This window comes from Bactrocera oleae, chromosome 2 (assembly GCF_042242935.1).
Source record: "Bactrocera oleae isolate idBacOlea1 chromosome 2, idBacOlea1, whole genome shotgun sequence".
Taxonomy (NCBI): Eukaryota; Metazoa; Arthropoda; class Insecta; order Diptera; family Tephritidae; genus Bactrocera; species Bactrocera oleae.
The window spans coordinates 70,802,712-70,828,891 of record NC_091536.1 but is presented as its reverse complement, the minus strand read 5'-3'; the positions used below and the strand labels follow the sequence as shown (position 1 = coordinate 70,828,891).

At 32.2% G+C, this 26,180-nt stretch overlaps 3 protein-coding genes across 5 annotated transcripts in view; 1 reads left to right on the top strand and 2 right to left on the bottom strand.

Moving 5' to 3' along the window:
* The window catches only part of Hmgcr (HMG coenzyme A reductase), a 47,731-nt gene extending 46,488 nt beyond the window's left edge, over nucleotides 1–1,243 (bottom strand). Inside the window, exons 1-2 of one of the 2 annotated variants that reach the window (XM_036368121.2) lie at nucleotides 956–1,243; nucleotides 552–751 (exon numbers count right to left, since the gene is read on the bottom strand). The gene's annotated coding sequence lies outside the window, so the exon portion shown is untranslated. Of the gene's footprint in view, nucleotides 1–551 lie in introns of both variants that reach the window. The other variant, XM_070105602.1, reaches the window with a different exon arrangement.
* Nucleotides 1,244–1,782: 539 nt separating this feature from the next.
* Rpn9 (regulatory particle non-ATPase 9) lies at nucleotides 1,783–3,580 on the top strand. The gene is made up of 7 exons (XM_014244750.3): nucleotides 1,783–1,995; nucleotides 2,077–2,190; nucleotides 2,272–2,407; nucleotides 2,478–2,780; nucleotides 2,848–2,939; nucleotides 2,996–3,260; nucleotides 3,347–3,580. The coding sequence occupies exons 1-7, from the start codon at nucleotides 1,886–1,888 to the stop codon at nucleotides 3,473–3,475; spliced, it is 1,149 nt and encodes a 382-aa protein (XP_014100225.1). The 5' UTR covers nucleotides 1,783–1,885; the 3' UTR covers nucleotides 3,476–3,580.
* A 409-nt stretch (nucleotides 3,581–3,989) lies between these two features.
* LOC106624962 (glutathione-specific gamma-glutamylcyclotransferase 1) lies at nucleotides 3,990–19,302 on the bottom strand. 2 transcript variants are annotated; one of them, XM_014244753.3, is made up of 5 exons: nucleotides 18,763–19,302; nucleotides 8,312–9,264; nucleotides 6,634–6,669; nucleotides 4,954–5,032; nucleotides 3,990–4,892 (listed from the first exon to the last, which is right to left on the bottom strand). In XM_014244753.3, exons 2-5 carry the CDS (start codon nucleotides 8,660–8,662, stop codon nucleotides 4,456–4,458), a joined length of 903 nt encoding a protein of 300 aa, XP_014100228.2. In that variant the 5' UTR covers nucleotides 8,663–9,264; nucleotides 18,763–19,302; the 3' UTR covers nucleotides 3,990–4,455. The 2 variants fall into 2 exon arrangements, with proteins under 2 accessions (XP_014100228.2, XP_014100226.2); XM_014244751.3 differs by having other exon boundaries at nucleotides 6,616–6,669; nucleotides 18,763–19,296.
* Between the last annotated feature and the right edge of the window lie 6,878 nt (nucleotides 19,303–26,180).

Sequence of the window (26,180 nt, the reverse complement as noted above, 5' to 3'; positions counted from 1 at the left end):
TTTATTCGAGTAAGTATGCAATTTTCTACTTGGAAATCCGTTATAACAAATCAATTTAATTTTTAATTTGACAAATTTAATTTCCATCCTTATACTACGGTTCAAGTCTGTTTCAACAATTCATATATAATTACTTATGCATAAATATTATATGATTTTAGTGTATTCGTCATTTTTCCGTATTTTATTTAATTGAAAAATAAATACTCATATTTTGCACTACTTTTTTACTGATTTGAATGTCTATTCAAGGTGAGCACTTTCAGAATAGAAACATTAAAAAACCTTTCAAATATGTTTATAAAACATATGTATTTATGCACCTAAATAACAGCGAGTAATTTATTTAAATTGCATGGATAACAAGGAAATGGACCAAATACTTTAAAATATCGAGCGGCTACATACGATAAACATCTAATTGATAAACAGGCAACCAATATCCATAGTACACAGTAATAGGACTAGTGTCGCCAACTGACACTGCTGACCTGACTAAACATATGTGAATAAATGCACTATATCCGTGGCATGTGGTACGAACTACTAACCTTTTGTTCCAATTCACTTTAATATGCCGCAGGTGCTTTGAAGTTCCTTTAGTTTATACTTCATCAAGTTTTGTACCGTGGATTGTCTTAAAGAATGTTGAATTGCACTTTGTTACCGGATTTAAAAGCAATTTCAAGAAGTTGCTCTGAATTTACAAATAAACAAGTTAGTTGTAAATCCTTGTGAAAAACTATTTCCTCTAATTGTTTGCAAAGAAAATATAAAAAATCAATTATATAATTAAGAGTTAAATTTTGGTTAAAACCCGAACGTACGTTCAGCACACAGCGATATTGAATCGTTGTCTTAATTAATTGTAAAAAGAACTCCTTGCACTTTTCACTGTATTTTTTCAATTAATATTTTGCCTGTAAAAACTTCCTTAACTTTTATTTTCTTTTACTTTATTGTGTGCTCCTTTTTTCTTATACTTTTGCTCGTTGCCAGTCGCCACAGCTAATAGTTTCACTTTTTAGTGCTTCCGTTTTCAGTCGCGCGGCACACGTAATTTCACTTCACTTTGTTTAGCTCGCTAATTGAACGTGTTACAAAATGTTATCTTTCTCCACGTATGTTCAATACACCGTTTCTTCCGAGTTATCACCTATTTAAGCCAGCACAATGGACCAACTATGCTACAATATATCTGGAACTTAACACCTAACCTACCCACAAAATAGTGAATATATTTACGAATAGTAGAAATTAGAGAAATGAAAAATGTTAACATTGTGAATGGTCGTGCACAAAACAGATGATTTTACTAGTGCTATTCCGATAACAATGTTGTCAATTCAAAATATTTTTATTACGAAAATGTTTACCAAGTTGTGAATTCATAAAATAAAAGCTAATGGAACGCTTCAAAAAGTGTTGAGAAAACATTTTTCAAACTTAAACAGCTTATATTACAGGCTTATTTAAATTTATGGTGAACTAATAAAAAGAAATCATTCCCAATAGATACAACTGAAACATTTAAGTAGACAATTATATCTCCTTAAACCAATAGCTTTTAAGCGAGCTCTGTTTCACTAAAATCACTATATATAATAATATAACTAATATATGCAAAATGTATATAATACCATAATCAAAGTTCATCAATGAATAAAATGTAATATTGCCCTAGCGGTTAGTAGCCAAAATTAACATAGCCCACAAAAGGCTGAACCTTACGAAATACAAACGAAGTGCGGTATTGCCGAGTTTGACATTTGTTTGACAATTACGTTTAATCTGTGATTTGCAAAAATTGAACGATTCAACGTTTGTGAACAAATTTTTAAATATTTTTGTAAAAGGATAATAAAAGTTGAAATATATTTAAAGAATGGCAGCACCTACAGCAAATGTATCTGCTTATTTAGCAACACAGAAGAAAACAACAAACAGGGAACTTGCGAATGAGTGGACCACTATCGAGGATTTGTACAATGAGAAGTAATAACGAAAAGACGCCTATTGGCTTTTTTTTAGTTCTAATATTGTTTACCACATATTTGGAATACTTTATACATGTAGGTTGTGGAACGAATTGACCATATTGCTGACACGTTTTGTTCGAAATCCTGCCCTTCAAGATGAAGATGCTTTGTTACAGTTGTACCAAAACTTCATTGCTACATTCGAAATGAAGTAAGTCAATATAAATAAACGGCCTTGTTGAGGTTAGAACCTACTTTGCAAACTGTTTTTATTTATATTTATTTTTTACAGAATAAATCCTTACGGGCTAGTACAAATACTGGAAGTAGTAGTGGAACATATATCCGATAAGAAAGAAGCTGTAGAGTTCTTGGACAAACTGAAGGATAAAGTGAATATATGCGATGAGGCGGTGTGGTATATTAAGGTAAAAGAATTACCTGTTAAATTGTGAATCCAAACTAATAATATAAATATGATATACATGTATTTCTTAGGTAATGCAAGGCAATATTTATTTGACCAACCTTAATGATTTGGATGCGACAAAAAAAATCATTGAAGAACTGCGTGAAGTTTTGGAAGAGGCTGGCAATGTGACACCGGTTCATGGTAAATTCTATATGCTCGCTTCCCAATACTACCGACGAGTGGGCAAACACAGTGACTACTACCGTTGTGGTTTACAATTTCTTGGCTGTTCAATGGATGATTATCCCAAAGATCAATGGGCGCAACAAGCATTTTTCTTAGGCCTAGCAGCATTGCTTGGTGATGGCATTTATAATATCGGTGAATTGGTAAGTAGCATAAATAATTTAGTTCAATAGTATTTTTTATTGTTTCATTGTTTTGTGTTTGCAATAGTTGGCTCATCCTATCCTGGAATCGTTAAAGGGGACGGATAACGAGTGGCTTGTAGAATTGCTTAAAGCTTTTAATACAGGCAACATACCGAAGTAAGTAATTTAATTTGAAATTACTTAAATTCCCTTATAAATTTTTGAATCAACAGATTTAATGAAATGAAAAAGATTTGGTCTAAAATTCCTGACTTGGCTGCGCAAGAAGTTAAATTGCGACAGAAAATCTCACTTCTTTGTTTAATGGAAATGACTTTTCAACGTTCAGCCACTCAACGCTCAATATCATTTGAGGAAATAGCAAAAGAGACAACACTGCCACAAAAAGAAGTAGAATTACTGATAATGAAAGCACTAGCACAAGACTTGGTTCGCGGAGAAATAGATCAAGTTGCTGGTGTTGTGAATATGTCATGGGTGCGTATTAAAAAATTAAATAAGTCTTTAGGGACATAAATATTTAGGAAAGAAATTTGAATATTTGTAATATCTAATAATTTTAGGTGCAACCGCGTGTATTGGGCCGTAAACAAATAGCTGGAATGGCCACAACCTTAGACCACTGGATGGCGTCTATAACATCAATGGAAAAATTGATGGAAACGCGTGCCGCTGAAATTTTAACAAATTAATATTCTCGATTTGAAGCGTTTTTCTTACATTAATTTAGTTTAAAAAATTAAAATAAACAACAATGTACACCGGCAGTATAGCTGTGGAGTAGTACTTTATACAAATGTGAATTTTATATAATTAAATCATATTGATATAGACGAGTTTGAAAAAGTTTGTTGAATAACGAAACAGTGTATTGATGCAACTGTTGCCCCTACCATGATAACTATCCGGTTAAGAATTATGAGTGCAGCTGAAGGTATACATACAATGCATTAAGTTAGATTTTTGGAAAATATGTAGATGGGTTGGCTTAAACACCCATTAGGAGAAAATATGAAATGATAAGGTTTTTCAACGTTTTATATGTCATTGTTATCATAGAAAAAATCCATGAAATAGTTTAGGTAACGAAAAACTAACAGTTGTGGAAATGGATGTCATATTTCAAAATTGATATATATTTTTCACAGGCTTGAAAATCCACATTGTTAACGATTTACTATTCCGTATCTTAAATGAGAGTCAGCATTTGCATTTTTTAGTTATTTTATTTGGTACAAATTTGTTATGCTATAATCATATTTTTATTAATTCCGAAACGCGATGGCATTATAAAATATATATGTATCAACTATATTACAATGTGCGTGGAAGCCATATCTTACATTAAATTGTTTCGATTCTTTTGTCACTTACGATTGCTAAGATTATAAATTTTAATTCTCTAAAGTAAAAAATTAACAAATTACATTATAAATACATCGAAAGCCAATTGATATTAATAATAAATATGTATTCTTTAGCACTATTTATAATTTAACACGTTAATCCTCACTACTCGAATCGTCGCACTCAGCTAGAATTTATATTTATTTTATAAACACATGAATTCATGTATGTATGTATGTATGTTTCAAAAAAGCAACAATTTATTACAGCCAGCCTTGCGTACCATTAGACGCTTTAAGCGCATGCCAGTCCTATTGATATCCAATCAAATATTCAAGCAACGCAACTTGCGTTCCGCTATACGAGAAGTGAATTCGAATGTTGGTGGTCGTTTGATTTCTTCGTGTGAGTCGCGACGTATACGTTCCGGCGACACGCCCATCACAGACCACAGAGGTATTTGGCGTTTGTTCAATTTTTCCAGCACCAGAAACTCCAGCTCGAACAAATGTGGATCTACAACATCGGGTATTTCCTCGCGAATAAAATCAGCCAGTCGTAACAAATACTCGACGTTATGCCCGCTCGGTCCGCAGCACTCAACAATCTGTTCAGCAATATTTTCGGCCGTATCTTCGCCCAGCCAATGGCAATTATCAGGCGTAGCCACATATACCAACACAGGAACTGCTTCACCACTAAACGGTGTATCAAAGGAAGCGACGCGAGGGAAGAACTTCGTTTCGAGCACAATGTAACCGCCTTAGGGAAGAATTACAATTATTTAGAAGAGAAGTGAGAACAGTCGGGAAGCAAGACTTACCTAGCTTACATTCGCGTTGTTTAAGGTACTCCAACGCCGTGCCGCCGGTAATTTTGTAGGCACAACCCCAAGTGATGCCCTGCAATAAAAATAAAAGTGTTACTATTACAAAAGGCAGTTTCATATTTTAATCAGTAAAAATAACTTTAAATATTCTTTAATTTTAATTTGCGAAGTTTATTAATACAACACAGATCTATATACATTCTACAACGCCTAGAAGTATGTGAAGCGGTTTTACCGTTTTTCATTCGCAACCTAAATTTCTTCAATTCACAGATGCTTTTTCGCAAATTGATGTGTGAAATACAGTTAGTGCGGTGCTATATGTAGAGGTGGGTGGGTGTAAGCTGTTCGAATCTTCCATGCTTGTTTCTCGGGGTCACATACGAGTTCATAGTAACTCTTTAATATAACCCTGGGGAAAGTCCCCGGGTCTAGGATAGAAAGTATCAAGGTGTAAAACGGTACAACGTAAAAAATTGTGCTTCGCCTCTATTCCGAGGAAATCCTCCAGACGCCATAGACGAAGAGAGCAAATCGAGTCTTCGTGCGTCCGGTGTCCACGGAAACGTGCCAGAGAACTATTAGACATAAACATGTTTGAGTGAACGCGCGCATACTTGTGTGTGTCCACACTCTTACACGAAATGGGGCTTACGTTGGGAAATTTGGACGCGTGCCACGAAACATCTCTTCTTTTTCATGTTTTCTTTTGTATTTATGTATATTATGCCGGCGTACACGTGTCAGCCGGCTGTGCAAAGTTCAAAATAATATAATATATAGGTATATATATATATAACGTTGGTAGTTTATTTATTGATATTTATATTATATTTTTGCTTTTGTAATAAAATGCTTATACGAGCACAAGCACTTTTTTTATGTTAATTTAAAAATATCGAGAATACATAAATAGACAGTCCAGATTTTCCATGAATATATTTCGTTTGCATATTTAATATGCAGTGTTGAAGAAAATAATAGTATAATAATAGTTTGGTATTTAAATTGCATTGGATTGCTATTTATTTTTAATTTTATTTATTTATTATTTGTAATCGTTGGTATATTTTTCCGAATTACTAAAATGCTTTCAATTATAAAAGAATTTTAGGGATAACTAAAAGATTAAAGCAGCACTATAGAATAACACCCTACTGTTAAAAAATCTCATTTTGTTTTTATTTAGAAGACATGTAATACTGATTAATAAAAGCATGGGTTAGGTAAGTTTAGATGGCTGATCCCAAAAGATAGGGAGACTGCTAGGTACAGTCCTCTGTAAAGCCAGAAAAAACTCCTTAATTCACGACAAAGCACCTTGAGCCAATCTCAAGTCTGCTTAAGTACTTAATTTTTATTTTCGGTAGAATGTCTGAAAGTGTAGGATTCGCGGTTTTCATTGGGTTTGTGTGTTGAATTCTTTACAGTCAGTATTTTATTCTAGCGTTGCGCCACTCTTAAATATTGATGTTTTTAATTGCAATAAATTAACGCAATTAAAACAAAATAATAATAAAAGTTTGAAGATTTCTCATTTGTTGCATTTTCCCTGTACACAATTATATACATAGGTAAATATATGTGCATATATAGTATGTTGGTTTAATTAAATACGTAAATATGCAGTGTACTGTAAATATCTACTGTACTTACATTCTTCTCGCCACTCACCTCTTTGTCTTCAATGAGTGTCGCCACGCGGCCAGGCTGTAAATTAATTAAAAACAAAAAAACAGAAAAATAAATAATATTTTTTGCAAATTTATCACAATTTTATTGTGCGGTTTTAAATGTGTAGTATATATGTGAGCAAGTATTAAAATGTAGTCATAACAAGGCATCTAGTGCGATTTAAACAAAGACCTGCCTGCCATTTTTACTTTTGTTTAGACTTTTATATACAAGTACATATATTTTCTCTTAGTTTTTAAATTTGCAAGCACTTTCATAACCTTAAGGAGGCGTTTCACTTAAACCCACACGGCCTTGACGGAAATGACTAACAGTCTGGCAAGGAGTAATCGAATTATATTTGCTCAGAATAACAAAGGAAGAAAAACAAAAACACCTCACAAAGGATTGATTATTGGAAATACTTTTTTGTTTTAAAGTCCATAAGGAAAATAATCGCAACTGCGCTTTTTGTTAATATAATATATCAAAAGAGATAAGAAAAGTTGGTAATTATTTTTTTATTTACTTCTGTTTGTGCATATGTATACGAGTATGTTTTTTGCTAAAAAGTCTTGTTATAAACAAACTCACTCTATCTGACAACAAATCGTGTTGAAAAATAAAAAATGTCTTCATATATAATGCATATATATGTTTGTATATATGTATATATTTTATGAGATATTTGCTGTCTGGTAGATAACATTGCTTCAAGTAAATATTAGCATCGACATTAGAATACAATTATAAATGTTACATGTTAGCTTAATTTAAATTCCAGAGTGTGCTTATATTAACTAGAATGTGCTACATGCCTATGTACCCACTTTTGAGATTATATTCACCGGTTGAAATCTATACTTTTGAATTTTTCTGACTTTTAAGACTTATAGAAAATGTTTACCGATAAATTCAAAAAAGAAAAATTAAGAAAAAAATAGATCACGTAATTTTAGTCGGGTTGTTGGATGAACCGATTCTTTCACATAAAAAATGATATTATTGTATTATTAAATGTAACTAAGGCGGAGACTTCTTTGAATGCCCCTTCTAGTCACATACGCGTTTTGTTATTGTAGAAGATTTAGTGCCCTTTATGGTATTTGCATAATACTAACCTTTAGTATTAGCATTTTGTAAATATCATTCCTTAAATGAGATGTTTTTGTTGCTATTTCGAACGCATAGCTTTATTGGGACTGTACGTGCTTTGATTAGCACAAATCGATTTGCACTGCACTAATTGAGTGCTACAGCTGTGGCCAAGTACCACTTTATGGACGATAGATAGTGTTACCAATTCAATTATTTACTAATTAAATTTACTGATGAATTCATAAATAATTTCCACGTTATCATTGCTCTTTGATAATATCTCCATTACATTGTTATCTGCAGTATGTGAGTGGAAGGAGTGGCGAATCGAACAATCAACTGGCATTATGTACACTGGTGTAGTGAAAAAGTGACAGAATAGTAGGCGGTTAATACTTTTATAAGGTATGAACTTTGTTGCAAAAAAGAAATCGCGAATTAAATTTTTTGTATGCTTTCTTTTAGGGAAGTTATTGAAAAATAATTAATCTCGCAAGTAAAATCTCGAAATTTCTACCCATTCTTGATCTATACTTTAGAGGTTTCTTATTGACCGCAAAAATAATGCTCTCATACTCACCTTCTCGTCGGTGCCTCGATGCGTGGTATTACCCTGCCAGAAACGTCTCACGAAACCTTTGATGTACCCCGTTATGCATTTGGAATACTCAAAGCCGGGATGCCAGCAGAGCGAACCATAGCCAAAGACCCAACATGACGGTTCATAATTGGCATTCTCGGCTAAGTTGTTGGGCTCTACTAGTGCCGCCGCTGCATCCAGCATGTCCTCATCAGCGTTTGCTGCAAAATTTCCATTCAAAAAAAGGTTTTCAAAATATTCCGGTGCGCCGCGTGCAGCTGGATTTTCATTAAAATTATCATTGTTGTTGGGGTCGTTGTTGTGATATCGAGCTCTATGATTGTGTGCCATTTTTGGTGTGAGAAGTGAAATTTGATAGTGACGACTAGATGTTACTGTTAACCGCAATAATTTGCCGGAAGTTTGTGGACCGTTAGCTGAGTTAAAATTACGTTACTGTTATTAACAGCACTCGCTATTTTTTAAGCTAATACTAGCTGAACAGTTCTATATTGCGGTTTATGAATAATGCACGTGTTTGTGAGAGATTTTGGTGATAATATGTATGATCTTTGATGTTTTCACTCCAAGCTGCGTTTAAGCCGCGTACGCTTTGACTTTGTTGTTGTAGTAATCTCTGTTGTTGCTGTGGTGATTGCTCGCAACACATCGATGTTTTTGGCTGGATTGTATAGATTTGTAAGTGCGTGCTTTCTTGCGGCTTTCTATGATGAGCTGTGCGAGAATGCAGTTAGTTTTTAGCTCGTCATTGGCTTGGAGTTACAGGTGAGATTTTTTAAATATATAACATTTTTTGGTTTTGGGACGATTCTCACTTTTTCAGTTTTTATATGTAATTTTTTTTTGTTTGTTTTAATTTAGCTTATCCGAAATGTGTAAGTGTGTTGCGGCCGTTTACATCCTCTATGAATTTAGCGACTTTATGAGTTTTGCTGTAATTTAAAGAAAATAAAAGGAAATTTTAAAACAGTTAAAGAATATTTGAATTTTGTTTCTAATTTCACGTTTTGACAATTATTGACTTTACTGAAAATATATGTAAATGTGTTGGAGAGTGTATTTTGTTAAATAGTAATTAATAAATTTTTATTTTCTCAAGAATAATAGAAAAGACAGTTTCGACTTTTTACTTCCTTCGAGAAATGTCTAAATAAAGTTAAAATATCCGGAGCATCTTTCTTCAAATCGTGCTCATTTATTGATTTCAATACCTAATAAACATTGGCAGTACGGTTTTCAAAAAAAACCCAACAATTAGAATTGACACTTTCATTTGTGTTTGTTATTTTTAAGCTATAAAACAGAAAGAAATAACAAAAAGACCGCTTGTTAGTTTGATATTTTTAGAAACAAATTTAGATGTTTTTAACGATTAGGAGGAGTAGGCGCAAACTGGAAATCTAAAAAGTTTCCAAGTTTGTGAACAATGCAAATGTTATTATTCCCAAAAAGCTGTTCAAAGATAGCAAAGTATATATGCAAATTAGCTAAAAGTCACTCTAAATATTTACTATTTTATAGATCTGGCTGCTTTTATATTTTTTTATAAATATACATATTTATAATATATGTATATACATTTGTGTATGCATATTTAGCATTTGTACACATGAACTCGTGCGCGACAGTTGAATTTGAAAATAAACGAAAGTTTATTTTTATTTTATATTTTCGCTTTTCGGCTTGTTTTTGCTTGCGCAAAATCGTAAAAGCCTCATATCTACATACATACATATGTACATATGTATGTATTTATTATTTGCAACTAGAAATTCACATAAGTACATAAATGTGCGAAGAACTGGCACACTTTTAATAATAAAAAATTAGATAAAGGTTTTTTTATTAATAAACAAATTACTTTCAGAGATAAACCAAACAACATAGTGTAAATACCGTTAAAAAAAAGGTTGAAAAAGAATGTTATGCAAAAAAATTCTTATATTTTATATATTTTCTGTTCTTTTGGGACATTAAACAGATTCACTAATAGCCATTTACTAAGATTGTTGATCATTTAATGTGCTTCGTGTTTTTATACTCTATACAAGGTCTGCTCTTTCTTCAAACACAACTGTACGCATGAGCAGAAACAGTGAAAATGATTGTTTGAGGACGTTTGCTAAAACAAAGAAAACGTTTGGCCTAATTTAATAAAATAAACAAGTAAATCCCATAAAGATAGATAAAAATACTTGTGTGTGTGTATGTATGTATGATATTGAAATACGATTTATATGCGCAAAAGCTATGGAAATTTTATCACGCACAAATGCGAATTACGAGTTCGGAAAGAAAGGAACCCTACAAGAACAGTGACGGTCATCTGATGGGTAATATGACAGTCATAGCTGAAAAAATTTTGTCAGCGGGCAGAACAAAGTTTCTATCATTTTCTTAAGAGCCTTGTGCAAAAACCGATGTAAACAAACGTATGTGTGTGAGCTTGCATCTCTCTTTAACACATGGGTATTCGGAATTGATTCACTATATATCTATACTGCTCACTCTCATGTCTTTTTCTGAGTCATTGCTGACAATAAATCCGTCATAGCTGAAAATTGTCAGTTATGATTGAAACGCTATCAGAAGTGAAAAATTCTTTTGCGCAGTAGATAATATAATTTTTATTTCTTTAATAAATTTCAAACTTTTAATCAAAATTAGTTATAATAATATACCTTAAAATAAAAATGAATGCAACAAAAAATATAATTAAATAATAAAATATGAAAACATAAAAATAAATTTTCACTTGATGCCATCTCCTCCTCTCAACAGCTCTGCGTACGTCTTTCTCCACTCAGTGGATAGTTCTGAATTTAAATATATACTTTTATTTGAAACTTATTTAACTTACGTACATATGTATATTATATTTGAAAACACCTCTCTTTCATAATATTGTATATTTTAAACAAAAAACCCAAAAGAAGCGCGCAACACTTTTCGTTTGTGGCAAGAAGAACAGTAAAATTGTTTTGCGCAGTTGTGGAGAAACTTATATGGAATTTTATGCGTCCCTTTTTGATATGGTTTTTCATTCTTACACATGTAAGCAATATAATTCGAAAATGTCTCTGTTTACAAAATAACAGTGACGGTCACCTGACAAGTAAACTGTTCGTCAGTACTGACATATCAAATGTGAGTGTATTGGTGAACCCATCAGCAGTTTCTTGAAGGGACGGTATCAGTGCTCGTACTGCAAACGAATTTTAGTATTTAAAATTGGGTGAAGCAGCTATTTTCTAGCTAAAAAAGGGGCTATTAGCTGCGAGTTAATTTTTTTGATTTAATTTTGTGTTTATTATCAATAATTTACTTATTTCATTACAGGTATTGTAAATTTAATTTACTATTGGATATTGCAAATTGTTAAGAGAAGGAATGGAGGATATAGAATCAAGGACGACAGAGGTGAAAGTTCTCTAGATGCGTTAAAAACAAGTGTATTTAATAAGGAGAGAAGTATATATAATAAATATTTATTATAAAAAAATAAAATTATGTATTAAATAAATTGTATAATTAATTTTCTTAGTGATAAAAAAACTTATATTTATACATTATTTCTATTATCATATTCTAGTGATGATATGATTGATTTGTGCAATAAAAAATCGAATACCTTTCATATGATATCAATACTGTAATTTTGAATATGTTTGATTAATTTTTTTAACTTTTTTGACAAAAAAATCTGCATTATAAAATATGTCATTAAACACGTATAGTTGTCAATAATATTATATGCCATTTATTGTATAAATTCTTACACCAGTTGTAGCCCATTGAACAATATTTTTGAATATAAGACTTCTAAGCTTCTTCAACTTGTAATATTTCTTTATCATATACATACATATATTATAAGTAAATATTTTAACACCTCACAATGTAAATAAAGTTTATATTCATACTGAACTTTATTTACATTGTGAGGTTTATTACAATTAACAATTTATTATGTTGTCACGCCTTAAAGTGTGTGAAAATTGCACTTAAAATATTTTTGGATTTAAAAAAAATACAATAAAATAATTGAGATGGAAATCGGAATAAAAAAAAATTGTTCCATTACGGTATATCCGTGTATATATATTTATAAGTACTTATTATACATACATATTATGTACTTCTCTAGTAGAGAATCTCTACCTTGTTTTTAATTTTGCTAACATTACGAAAGAGACAACGACGTCTCTTCGCCTTCATACTGAACTTTTTTGTAAGCACAGTAAAAAAATATTCGCTAATGTTCAAATAATTGTGTTAATAAAAATATAGAAATGTAGACACATTACCGATATTATGAATGTCACATGCCGCCAAATGTAAAAAACGCTTAATTATTATTGTATAGGTATAACCTAATGAAAACCTGTTACTATAAATATAGTTAATAATATATTAATATATGCGAAAATGTAAGTTTGGATGAACTTGTGCAATTGCTTTTGCTATATTAGCAAAATTTAAGTGAGTTAAATCGTTTTTGCGCACATTAAATATTTGCATAATATAATTTATTAGCTAATAGCGCATTTTCAACGCTTTTGTACAAACGCCTCGCTTCGGCAAGCGTCAGCCATTAGCGCTACGCAAATTGAAAAATTCTCCAGCTAGCGGAGCAGTTGAGCAGAGCAGCGAGAAATTCACCACTTTCCTGCCTCAAATTAGCTTAATTCGTTAAGCGTTTTCGTTTTAGTTGACACGCAAACGAACATAATCGCTTGCTTCATTTTTCACACATCTGCTATCTTCAAATTATCCTATCAGTCAATTACCCTGACTGCCTCATACACACATTTGTATGTATATAAGTATGTATCTGCTGATATCAGTTTAACGGCGAATTTCAAATCTACTCATAAATGCATTTCACTATGGGCTCACTATATAGTAAGCACCACCTATACATTTGACTTAGCTTTTAAATTTATGTCGCTTTTCTCTGTTTTTGTACTTTCTTGATTATCACATTACGTGATGTGGTTGAGGTATATACATACATATGTACATACATACAGAGATGTTTATTTGTGCACTTCAGCAGCCAGCAGCCATAAAGTTAAACAATGTTTAATTCTTATTTGCTAATAATATTATTATTCACACACGCACACACACACACACCTATTTTGGTGTATATTTTTATATAGAATGTGTGTGTATGTATTTGCATCATCATCATCACGCTCTAGCCACATGTGACCGATCGCAATAATGTACATATGTATAAAGAAAACACATATATGTATGTGACATATTCTTAAGCTCTGAGAAAGGGTGGTTTGTTTTCCAAATGCCGCTGTTTGGGGTCTCACCAAATCTGACAGAACTTATTCCGAAAACTTCAGTAAAGAATTGTGCCGCCTTTTCCTAAATAATATCGCTAGTTTTTATAAATAATCTTTTTTAAATAAATAATCTTTAATCGCAAACAGTAGTTAATCAGCTGTTTGAAATTGAACACGTTGCAAATATTCTAAAATTCTCAAAGAAACTCGATTTGTCTCAGTAAAATAAACAGAGTCAGATTGTTTATACAATTCATAACTCAAGAACGACTCCACCGAATTGAAGATCTCTGATTTGTTGCTTTCATCTTCGAATAGCAGAATAATTGTTAAAATATTGGAAATGTTAATCTAAGACGACATTTAGATACATAAAAGATACTCGAATCCAAATATACAAACATATTACAAAAGTAAAATCTTTAACAAATCAAATCCATTAACTGTTAGGCAGTACACAGTTCGCCGGGTCTTCTGGTTTTTAATGACATCATTCTTAAATACTTTTCTAAATTTGTTATTCTGTTCCAAGTTCATAAAGCTCTATTAAATTTAGTTTAGTATATTTCTATTAGAAAACAATTTGCAAGGAAGGAATTTCAATAACATAAAAAGTAGTTAATAACAACCCTAATGTGTGCGTTTGGGAGAGTAGACGAAAAATGTGGGTGTTATGCGCGTGAATAGGAAATGTGTAACACTAATCGCTGAAACATAAGATGTATACCCATAAATGAGCAAATCAAAGTAGATATCACGATTTCGCGCTTAAATTTTGCTTATGCGCGTACTTAAAACAGTCGAATAACAAATAAATAATATTGGACTTTAGATAAGTACGTTAGTAGCAGATACTTACATATGAAATTTCTTTCAAACATGTGTTTAATTTAACCTCAGGCACTAACTTTTCACGCACACACAATATATATCAACGTATATCGTATGTATATTTTGCAGCAAATGTATGAAGGCCGGCTAAAAATTATCAGCTTAACAGAAGTAGGCGTTTTTTGTGGTTTGTGTGTAAATATGTACATATATATGCATGTATGTACAATGAGCAAGCAAAAGGAATATCAACTAGTTAGAAATAATGCAATGAAATTAAAATTAAAGTTTTATTATGGGAATACAGACAAATAGATAAAAATATACTAGACATATAACACATTTACACACAAGGTGCAAAATATGCCGCCAATTATTCGCACAAACAATTTTGTTTTCATTTAGTCGCATCAGTTTCGGTTCGAATTGAATGTGTTCGGAAGCTCGCAAGCAAGGCGAATAGTAAACAGAAATGCACAAGTCTACAATCGTGCATATGTATACCTATACAGATGTACGTATGTAAATACTTTGATATGTGTAGGCAGGTTATACATATGTATACATGAATGTACATTTGTAGAGAGGTTAAGCGTGAAATTCGCGATAAGAAATAGGGAGCCCGACGCCGTTAGAATATTTTGTTTACTTTCTGTTTTTAACATTCAAGTCAATTTTTATTGTCTAATAAAATGTGAACAAGGCGTCAATCTCAGAATCCTATAATCAAAATTAAAATTTATGCACTTGTTATATACATTTATATTATTTTTAATGGTGCAACTCAACTTAAAATGCTATACTACTGCCAAGCAAACAGGCTTCGAGATCGGCCAGAACAAGAATTCAAATGTGCTTATGGTACATATGTACATACAAACATATATATCTATATATATGCGATAACAGAGTCTACTTCACTTCACTTCACTATACTATCACTTAACTTGCTTGAAGCACTTCAAAGTTGGGAATCTCTTAATTGTGTTATTAAAAAGTGGGTGTGATGGACTTTTGTGAATGAGAGAAGAGTGTAATGTCATAAACAAAATGAACCGTCAAGCCTTCATAGTAATTTTCATAATGTCAGCTGAAGTTATTGCATGTCGTCGATGGTTTACATACTTATATCAATATATCTATTTATTATTACTTTTTTAAACATTTAACTCCGCTTTTGTGAGCACACGTGCAAAAAACTTAAAGAGCGCAACGGCAAGAGAAAACTTTCATTAGATAATGCGTGCGTAAATATTATCATTTCCTCACACTCTGAATGCCAAGCAGGATTCAAAGTTTTTGACAAATATTGGTTTAAAGTTATGCGAAATAAAATTATAAACATTAAGGAAATTGGCTATTGACATTATTAATTCAAAATATGTTTTTGTAGACTTATTTTGATTAAAACACATTTCATTTACAAAGAATACAATTAATCGCCCATAGTTGGTTTAGTATATGGAAGTTTGGGGAATTCGTGTACCAAATATATATATTTTCGGCATTAAACTATAATTTTTCCAATATACTAAGTTCAGTTCATTTTGCTAAGATCGGTATAAAGCCATAGAAGATGAGTTTTATTTCGTTGAGTTTCATTAAGAGGTCCTCATATAGTACCATCACTAATATATAAGAAGTAAAGTCAACTAGATCTTTGCAAAGTCTTATTTTAATTATTTTATTAGTTTTCACCGGATTTTGTCCATTTTAGGCACAATTTAGAAATGGATGGACAAAAAGACAGTCACTCGTATTTCAACTCGTCTCGTCATCCTAATCTTTTATATACATACGTATATACAACCCTATATCTATCTCGATTAGTTTTAGGTGATAAACCAACCGTTATGTGAACAAAACTGTTATACTCTGTAGCAACATTTTGCAAGACTACACAAATGGAATATAACTTATTTAGGAACCAAAATTGTTCATTAAATGAAGTGATTTAGGTTCAATCGTTTGAAATTACCTCGAACAACTGAAAGGCCAAAATTTTCTGGGACATTTTTTATTTTTCGCTCCACCTTAATATACGTCCATATATAAATACAAAGTTATTCAATCAAACAATTCAGAAAGTAAGTGCTATTTCATGTTTCCAAATGAATAGTGTACACGAACGAATGGAGAGATGAAACAAACTCGTTAATATTCAAAATAGATTCTGCCAAGCCTCTTTCAACCTATAAAGCATTATAGCTCTGCAAGCGAGTCTGATGAAATTATTATTTCTCTAGCTAATAAATAAGCTTGGCTTGAATAAACAATTCCATGTGTTGTATGGAAGTACTCGTATGTGTTTATTTTCCATTAAACAAATGTAAAGGCTAGCAGTATTGTGAAATATTCAGAAAAATATATCAATACAATGATAAAAATTTCAGGTCTATGTTAGAACAAGTGCTTTTAGCAGTATGCTTTCATTGTTAAAGTCTGTTTATAATGCTTATTTAGATGTATGTTTTGGACAGAGTAGGTGGGGCGATATCAGTTTAAAGATATGCCGCTTATCGTTGCAAGACTAAAGAATATTTGAGAACATCAAAATAATCTTCAGGTTCATTCTGTTCAAATAAATGGGGGATACAGCAAGCTTGTTAAACAAAAACACCAAAACTTTAAGCAAAGCATGCATTAAGCTTCGGTAGTACTGAAGTATTGAATGTTTGAAGGGTATTTCACATTAAATACATACCGGTATATTATATGACATCTTAAATGATGTTTTTCAGTTCAGCAGCAAAAAAACAGGAAAGTATTTCGGTATGTTTTAGGCTTTCACCAAATAATAACTAGATTTCAGCATTTCATTCTATCAAATATCTTTACTTTGGCGTACGTAGCATATAAATTCGAAACCAGTTATGGGCTCAAAAGATTTTCAAGTTCAACAAACCAAGTCCATTAACAGGTGTAAGTAAGTATATATTTTTGTTTACATGAAATAAATGTGTCGTCACGCTTGGCAATGCATGTGAAGTAACTGGTTTGCACAGCTTACCTGCCAATAAAAACGTCATCATCAATTTACCAAATTTAAAAATAATGCAACCTCGAAAATTTTACAAAACACAAACTGAGAGCCTGCAGTTTTCATCAACAGTGCTGCTGCCTCTCTACAGGGAATTGCTGTTTTAATTTAATCCTCGTATATACATATATACCTATATGTACATGTACGTAAGTATGTAAGCATAAACAAATTGTGACCTAAATATGAATGAGCGAAGCGCAAATTATTTACATGGCATTATATTTTGATAAATTAGAGGAAAGACAAAGGAAGTCATATTACAGGAAGTTAATTGAGTAATAGAGGCAAAAATGTATAAATGTATAAAAGCAAGTATTTTATACTTCAAGAATAAGCTAATTGCTTAAAGTGAGAAAATTAATTCAAAAGTAAAGAAAAACAAGATAAAACGTTAACTTCGTTTGCACCGAAACTATAATATCCTAGAGATGGCCCAGCTCGTTGCATTGATCATTTATTGTATATACTTGTACATACATACATATAGGTACTTTATACGTTTTCTTCTGGTAGTCACAATTTTCAATTTAGGGTATAACAATTTTTCAAGGGCAACACAAATCCACCACACTTGCAACTATAACGTATTTAAAAACGATCATTAAAAATAATGCTAATTGTGCTATCGCCTACTGACTTAAATAAGTGGATTACTTGAGATTATGTAGGTTAATATGACGTTCACGTGTGTTGTAATGATTTATTTCACGTAGACTTCTTTACTTGTCAGCATGCGGTACTTATGGTGCATACATACTTATGTATGTGCATATGTGTGGCTCGGTATGCAAAACAGTACGTACTTAAATTGCAACTAGACACGTGTGGGTAATTATAAATACTATAAGCGTTTATTATGAAGAGAGCAAGCATTTCTTTTTACCATTGCACTTGTTGATGACTTATACACACGTCTTTTACACGTACTGTCATTGATGACAGTGGCAGTGAGCTAATGTCAAAACTGACAACTAAACAGCGCTCGTGTGTATATATGAGCATGTTGTGAGCATGTGCAAAAATAAACAACAATGCGTTGTATTTATACTATAGCATGTAGAGATGTGCTTACGACATTGGAAACAAGAAGTGGCCGAAAAGCGAAATTTTCTGATGACACACGTTTCTTCAGTAGCAAAGACTCATTACAACTTTCGGAGCTAAGATATTTTATTCATAATTACGTAGAAACAAGTATATTTTTAATAAAAATGCAATATTCTTTTATTTTTTCGTGGAGACTTTTCACTTACCCAGAGAGCCTTCCATAGGAAAAACTTTTATTTCAACTGGTACATGTTAATTTTGATGCGGCGAAATGATGAAGCAGATTTAATCAAGCAATCTTTCACTATTTGTTACTTTTCGCACATGGTAGGTTGTGTTTTGCTGCTGTGTTCATTCTTTCACTTGTGCATAGTTTCTTAATGTGGATGGTCTTTGTTACACGTGTCTTTTTTAGTTTTGCTTTAAATATTATTCATAATATAACCGCCATGGATTTCTTAATTTTCACCGACAGACGCTAAATTTGTCAGATAATACTTTGTGTGTCTTTTGCCTTTTACCTGATGTTCTTAATACCAAAGCTATTATATATTTGTATGTATTTATGCGTGCATTAGTAAAATTTTTTATAAATATTTGCGCGCACAATTTTCGTTTTAGAGCTTTCAATTTTAGACGCCTCTCGGCCTCGTTTGTATGTTCACTCTGATGGCCAAGCAGTGACTGAAACTTGGCGTTGTCGCTTTTCACATTATATCAAGAGTCGACACGACTACATTCATGCCCATGCGAACACAAACTATAGTTTAATGCGTTATTATGTACTATATTTTGCCCCATCTCTAGTTTACTTAGTACCTTTTTAGTTAATTTTATTTCGATATAACATAAAATCTGTGATTTCCTTCCGCCAAACCTTCTCTACACTCATAACACTTTATAATTTCTTCTTTGCGTATTCTTGTGGTTGTTTTTGTATTTTTTACTATCAGCGTTATCGAGAGCGTTGTATCCGGTGAAAGAGAGCGTATTTAAATATAAGAGCGACTACAAAGCGGCTTGCCTCTGTGTTACAATAGTAGTAAATACTAATAATTTCATTTATTCTTTAAAATTCAGATTTTTCCACCAACTTTAAAATTAAAATTTAATATAAATGCTATGTAGTTTATTGTAAAGCAAGCCTGCGAATTTTTTAATAACAAAATTTTGGATTAAAAATAATATTTTCAATTTTTATTCTCAAAATCGGAGTTTAAAATTAAAAATTTAAACAATTTTTTTTAATCCGGTATTTGGGATCAAAATTTTATTTTTCATTTTCTAATCTGTTATTTTTGATTGGAAATTTAAAAATTATTTTTAATAAAGGTTTTCGGGAATACTAAATTAAAAAAACTAATTTAAATGCTTATTCAATTATTTTTTATTACAATATTTGGAAATCTGATTTGGAAAAGTTTAGCCCTTTTCCAAAAAGAAAAAATGGATTCAAAACAATGTAGAAAATTTGTATATGTAATAAAATTTCTTTACCATTATTGAAACTGACCTTTTCGGAGCTAAGATATGAGCTTTAGATAAGAAAGCTGCATACGTCTCTGCCCCTTTTAAATAAGATTAAATGTGTAATATGGTAAATGGGCAGGAAAATAATATATGTTTGAATTAAAATGCTTTAATTGATTTTTTACATTATGAATATTGTATTTTAGGAGTTGAGTTCGTAGAGTGTAAGCAATTCTATAGAAATTCATATTTTCGCTGCCATATTTTCTAGATGAGCAATATGTAATGCTCATGCTCAAACATTTATCAGCACGTGCAACATAAAATCTTCTCTTTTATGCTTTTCTTACAACTCACCGAGAGGTCACACAACAACATTAAGTAAGTTAGTTACTAAAATCTGACGCAATGCTTGTCTTAGCTTTCAACATAAACACGAAGTTTGTGGGGAATATAATTTGCAGATACTCCTTTTTTGCCACTTTCTCTTGCTTTTACTCAAATTTAAGAGAAAAAACTAAAGAGATCAGTGTTGCTGGCCGATTGCAAATACTAAATGTGTCAACAGTTTCTTAAAAAACTCTACTGTATTTGTTTTTCTTTTTGTTATTTATGTGTTTTGTTATTTATCTTTAAGTTGCATAATATTTTTGCAATATTTCAAAATACTTCAGAGGCAACGAACTTTAAATACCGAACAAAGGCGAAGAAAGGTTGCTATATTAGAGCATACTTTTAGGCCGTATGTAATTTCCAATATTCACACCCATACTATGTATGTGCATGTAAATAATCTATGTTAGTATGCGAAACTGTTCAAGCACTGTATAACGGGGCTCCAAATAATCCGCTACAAATTCCGAAATTAAAATTTGATACGATTTTAAGAAAGTTACGGTAGTATTTATTAAAAATAATGTTACAATATTAAAATTTTTTTGTTTTTTTCTTCTGTAGTAGAAATCCGTGCTTAGAGCATCAGGCTAGTCATTCCAACGTTTACGGCAATATCAACTGTTAATCCAAAGATAGAATTTAATTAAAAGCGTCGAAATACAAAAAATACATAATATGCATATACATACATAAATATGTACATATATACAATACCTTCGAATATTCATGCATACATACCATTTAATTCATCTATGAATAATTGAAATATCGACTTTTTCCATAGCGTGTCAATGCATCCGTTTTGTAAGCGCCTGGTCCTGGTCCAGCTTTCTTGATGTCATCGGGACCACGTAAGCCAAAACTGTAGCCGGGCGAACGTCGACCAGTTGGTTCGTTGTTATTGTAACCAAAACTTGAGGGCAGCATATAAGCACCTGGACCGGGGCCTGTGAGACAGCGAGAAAATCGACAAATCAGTAGAGGAGAAACTTTACATTAATTCAAAAAGGTTTGTGAATTTTTTATACATTGCAACCTACCCAACGGTCTCCTACTCATGTTGTTCCAATTGTTTATAGGAACTATATGTACGTGTAGAAAAAAAAGAATTAATTTGGAAGAAGTTTGATAAGCTGTGAGCAGCCCGAAAATTAGAATGAAATTGTATTTTTAACATTGACATTTTAAGAAAAGGGAAATTGTTTTTCAAGTCTGGTAGTGAGCACGCTGACGCATGGTATGGTTTGATTTTTAAAAGTTTATTTTTTCTGAGGAACTATTCTTCAATGTATCGACATACACAGATACTCTCTAAACTTCGTATTTTCGCTCGCAATATGTTCAAATAAAAATTGCTTGCAATGCAAATAATCAATATATATAGGAATACCGAACATTCATGCAACAAATAAGTTGTCCTTGTCATTCTGAGTCTAAATTGCTGGATTTTTTCTAACTCTCTGTAGCAAATTACGTTATCATAAAATATTAGTCACTCAGAGGGTCAACGAAAAGTATTATTTCATATTAATAGAGTTCTACACCTTGTATATAACGTTATCACACTTTTTCAATGTTCTATGAATGTGTTAGCAATAAAATTGGTTAGGATGATGATATATTTCCTTGGGGATGTTCTACAACTGTATTACCTTAATCTGAGGATTGAGGAATATTTCTCTATTAAATTAAACAAATAACAACTTTTCTCAAATAAATTGATAAGCCTTCTTTTATATGCCTAATAATTTTACATCGAATTTAATTATTGAGTTAAAGAATTTAACCCAAATATTATATACATATTTTTAACTATGAGTTTTCTTAAAACTCTTGAGGTTGAGAATCCTTGCTATTATTTTATGAGATAAAAACTCACAGTTTTCAAGCAGATCTGTTTCAAACTACCTGATTATTACAACGAACAAACCAAGAAAACTAAATAAATGTTGCTACAGAGTATAACAATTTTGTTCACCTAACGGTTGTTTGTATTACCCAAAACTAATCGAGTTAGATATAGGGCCATGTATATATAAATGACCAGGATGAAGTGACGAGTTGAAATCCAAGTGACTGTCTGTCCGTCCGTGCAAGCTGAAACTTGAGTAAAAATTGAGATATCTTTATGAAACTTGGTACACCTGTTCCTTGGCAAAAAAGTAAGGATGAGTTCGCCCACAAAACGCTATTAATCAAAAACGTATAAAGTGCAATAATTAAGCTAAATTTGGCACAACGAATCACACTATGGAACGGCACCTGTGGTTTGAAAATCTTTAAAAAGTGTTCGTGGCCCCGCCCCTTAATAAGTTTAATGTATATATCTTTCAAACTAATAAAGTTATATCACCCAAATTTGTACAGGACAAAATTTTTCAAGCTTTCTTACGATAGTGATGATACCCAGCCCTCTTCCCATATAACGGTTTTCTTAAAAACTACTAAAAGTGTGATAACTCAAGAACTAAATGCGCCAGAGACATTGGACGATGAACGTGGCTATGCCCACTTTTAAGTGAAATCACATATTTGGGGACCTGCTCGACCGATTTCAACAAAATTTGCTACATAACATTCCTCTAATATCTACATTTTACAGTGCGCCTACTTCACATATAACACAAATTTAAGTTCCATTTGATTTTTTGACTTTCCTGTATACATATCAAGCACTAATGAATATATTAAAATAAAGCTTTGCAAAGAAAAGCACTCTGCAAGATATGCAATTTTAAGTCTAAAAATTTTCAAAATCGGACAATAACTGTTCGAGCCCCCATATACCCAAATGTTCATGGTTGACTTTTTACCGAAATTCTCGTTTAATGTCCGAGATATATAATCAGCAATTGGACAGAGCCCTTTCCAGATAATATTATATCTATATGTCAAAAATTTGTTAAATCAGTGCAATACTTCCGCTGACTTCACACCGAATATATCGGCCAATATGTGAGTTATATTAATAAAATTGAGCGGGCCTGTTTTTATAATAACGGTGCATCTGTGAACTTAAAATTCAATCGGGTGAAAACTTGGCCCTAGCCTCAATAGCTAATATCAAGATTTTCAAACATCCGGTTAAATTTACTACTTTTACATATATTGGTGATGGCATGTTAAAGGCACTTTAATGAAACACAGAGAACGTCTTTTTCTGTAAATAATATGTAGTAATGCCAAAAATAGATGAAATCGGGTCAGTACTACCCCTATCTTGCATGGATTTATACCGTATATATTTGTCCATAAGTTAGATACCTTAGCAAAATTAACTTAGTTATTGGATATACTACAGTTTGATGCCGAAAATATGTGAAATTGGTCCACAAATTACCCAAACTCCCATATATTACATAAACGATTTTCGTTATTTCGCCGGCTTTGATTTTTTCCAGTGGCAACTACACCCGAACTTAGTCCTTCGTTACTTGTTATGTTTACACATAATTACATAATTTTTGATCGAGACTGTCTTAGGGCGTAAAGCTGGCCAGTTGAGACCCAGCGCTACGCTGTACTACTTAAAACCAGTTAATAACGTTTTCCAAAAATCTTACCTCTGTTTTTTTCATTTTTTTTTTTGTATTTTTTCTTATAAATAATTAAAGCTTAACATAATTAGTATAAACTATATCTGAATATGCTGTCTTACCTTTGATAATTGCCAACTAAAAGAATAATTTTTTTTTACAAATTTTTCATTCAGTTCGCTACACATACTTCTATGGTCCTTTAACTTTTGTAAAAAATATTCAGCACTTTCTTCCAGTTCCTCAGCGGGCGAAATTTTCGAAAACTTTGTCACAATCAAAACAAAACATTTATCACGACCATATTGAATTTATGTGACAGAGATATAGAAATGCAAAAACAGCAACAACGTCTACTAAACGAAAGCTATTATGCACCGAAAATTGTCGCAAAGTTGAAAAGATTTACAATTCGATTCGAATAGATTTAGATGATTTCCAAAGATACATTTTTTGTTTGGGCAACGATAAATAAACAAATTATTTTCAGACACGGAGATTTTCGTTGCGGTTGAGTGTCTCAACTTGAATGAGCGAGCGTGTACCGGTAAGTGTGCGTCAGATACATCCATTCGCTCATAAATATCCACCAACTTATTATTAGGAAGATATGTCTATTCTTTTAGGTAGGCATGCGCTTATGTACGTATGTATGCATGTCGCTGTGTATATGTGCGTGTGGGCAACACTGCCATAACTGATTGCTTTGTGCGGGTGGTGGTGGGTGCTGTTGTGAGGGGGCAGCGCAGAGCCGCTATGCATCATGTTGACGGATGTTGAAGGAACGGAAACGCTGGCATTCAGTTGCCGTCGCTGGCTCCATTAAAAATGTCACATTACCGTTTTTATGCTTTCTTAATTTATTCGAAGTAAAAATTATTACACAAACAATGGGAAAAAATCGACACAGTGGCAGGGACTGGGTGGGGCTCAGGTATGAGAAGGCGTAATGCGTCAGCGATTCTACAGGTGTTTTTACAACAGGCGAAGCTCGAAAAAGCCGCAACATGTACAAATATATCAACTTAGGAGTGCCTGCTTGCCTGTGCGCCTTCTGCTCAGCCGTGAGTTATTGGAAAGAAAATTGTTGTGATGCTTGAATAAATGGCGTCGGATGGGTTTTTGTCTAAACAAATTTTGGCGGCATATTGATCAGCACTGAACGATTTATTGTATCGCTTTTTAGTTGCCTAAATGCCTGTGTGGCTTAATATAGAGTGGCTTTTGACTATTCTGGTTTTTTAGTACACCTATCTTTATTGATGATGATCAGCTTGCTCCGTTGAAAACAACACCCGGAGTGCAAAGAAATAGCATAATCAAACTTAAAAATGGGTGGCTGCGTGATCTTAAACAAAAAATTAAAATATCGTGATTTAAACGATTGAAAAATTATGTTTAGTTCAAATTGAAAATAATAAAATGCCATATTCGATTTTCCGATGTTGCTCAATGCGATGCCGTAAAGGTTTTCGAATTAATTTTTGCTATAAATAACTTCCAGGAAACAAGCTAACGGAATAGTAAAATTTAATATGAATATTCATAATCATAATTGTAAATTTATTTGGATTAATTTCGAACTTGATCTTTTGCATTATAATCTACATTTTGATTGAGATTTGAGATTTTCAACATGCTATTCTAGTCAACTAATTGCTAACCCTTAGGAAGTTCTTTTTAAACTATATTCTGACCATAAAGGCCTCTTTCTCTTCGTCAATAAAAGATTTTGGCCAGTACAAGAGGTTATCACTGCGAAGCTAATGCCATGGTGTTCCGCTTATATATCGATATTCTGATTTAACTATTGAACTCTTCGACCTTCATCAAAATTTTCCACCATTTTACAAAAATTTTCATTCATTAAAATCTCATGGAAGACTACCGAATTTCCACTCAAAATGTATGCAGATATTTAGTAAACGATCATCTACATACGAGAAAAGATATGCTTCTAAATACTTACACTCTAATTACATACATATGAACTTAAATATAAGTGTACAGCATTTTGAAAGAATGGGCGTGGTCTAACTGCATTGGCTCGAGTCCTGCACTTTGTCATATTAGAGAACGTCTAATAACGAGACGATTTATAAATAGATACCACTCGAACACACTATAGCTCCTCAGCATCTTGAGTGTAGTACTCAAAAAGAAACAAAAAAGACATCAACACAGGGACACATGGCACAAATGTGTTTGACTACATGAAAAGA

Excerpts from the sequence above, each read along its gene's own strand:
- LOC106624962 (XM_014244751.3), bottom strand. The coding sequence starts at position 8,662 with ATGGCACACAATCATAGAGCTCGATATCACAACAACGACCCCAACAAC. Across the intron at positions 6,670-8,311 it reads ATCGAGGCACCGACGAGAAG|CCTGGCCGCGTGGCGACACT; the intron begins GTGAGTATGAGA and ends ATTAATTTACAG. Across the intron at positions 4,893-4,953 it reads ACAACGCGAATGTAAGCTAG|GCGGTTACATTGTGCTCGAA; the intron begins GTAAGTCTTGCT and ends TTCTTCCCTAAG.
- Rpn9 (XM_014244750.3), top strand. The coding sequence starts at position 1,886 with ATGGCAGCACCTACAGCAAATGTATCTGCTTATTTAGCAACACAGAAG. Across the intron at positions 2,191-2,271 it reads ATTGCTACATTCGAAATGAA|AATAAATCCTTACGGGCTAG; the intron begins GTAAGTCAATAT and ends TATTTTTTACAG. Across the intron at positions 3,261-3,346 it reads GTGTTGTGAATATGTCATGG|GTGCAACCGCGTGTATTGGG; the intron begins GTGCGTATTAAA and ends TAATAATTTTAG.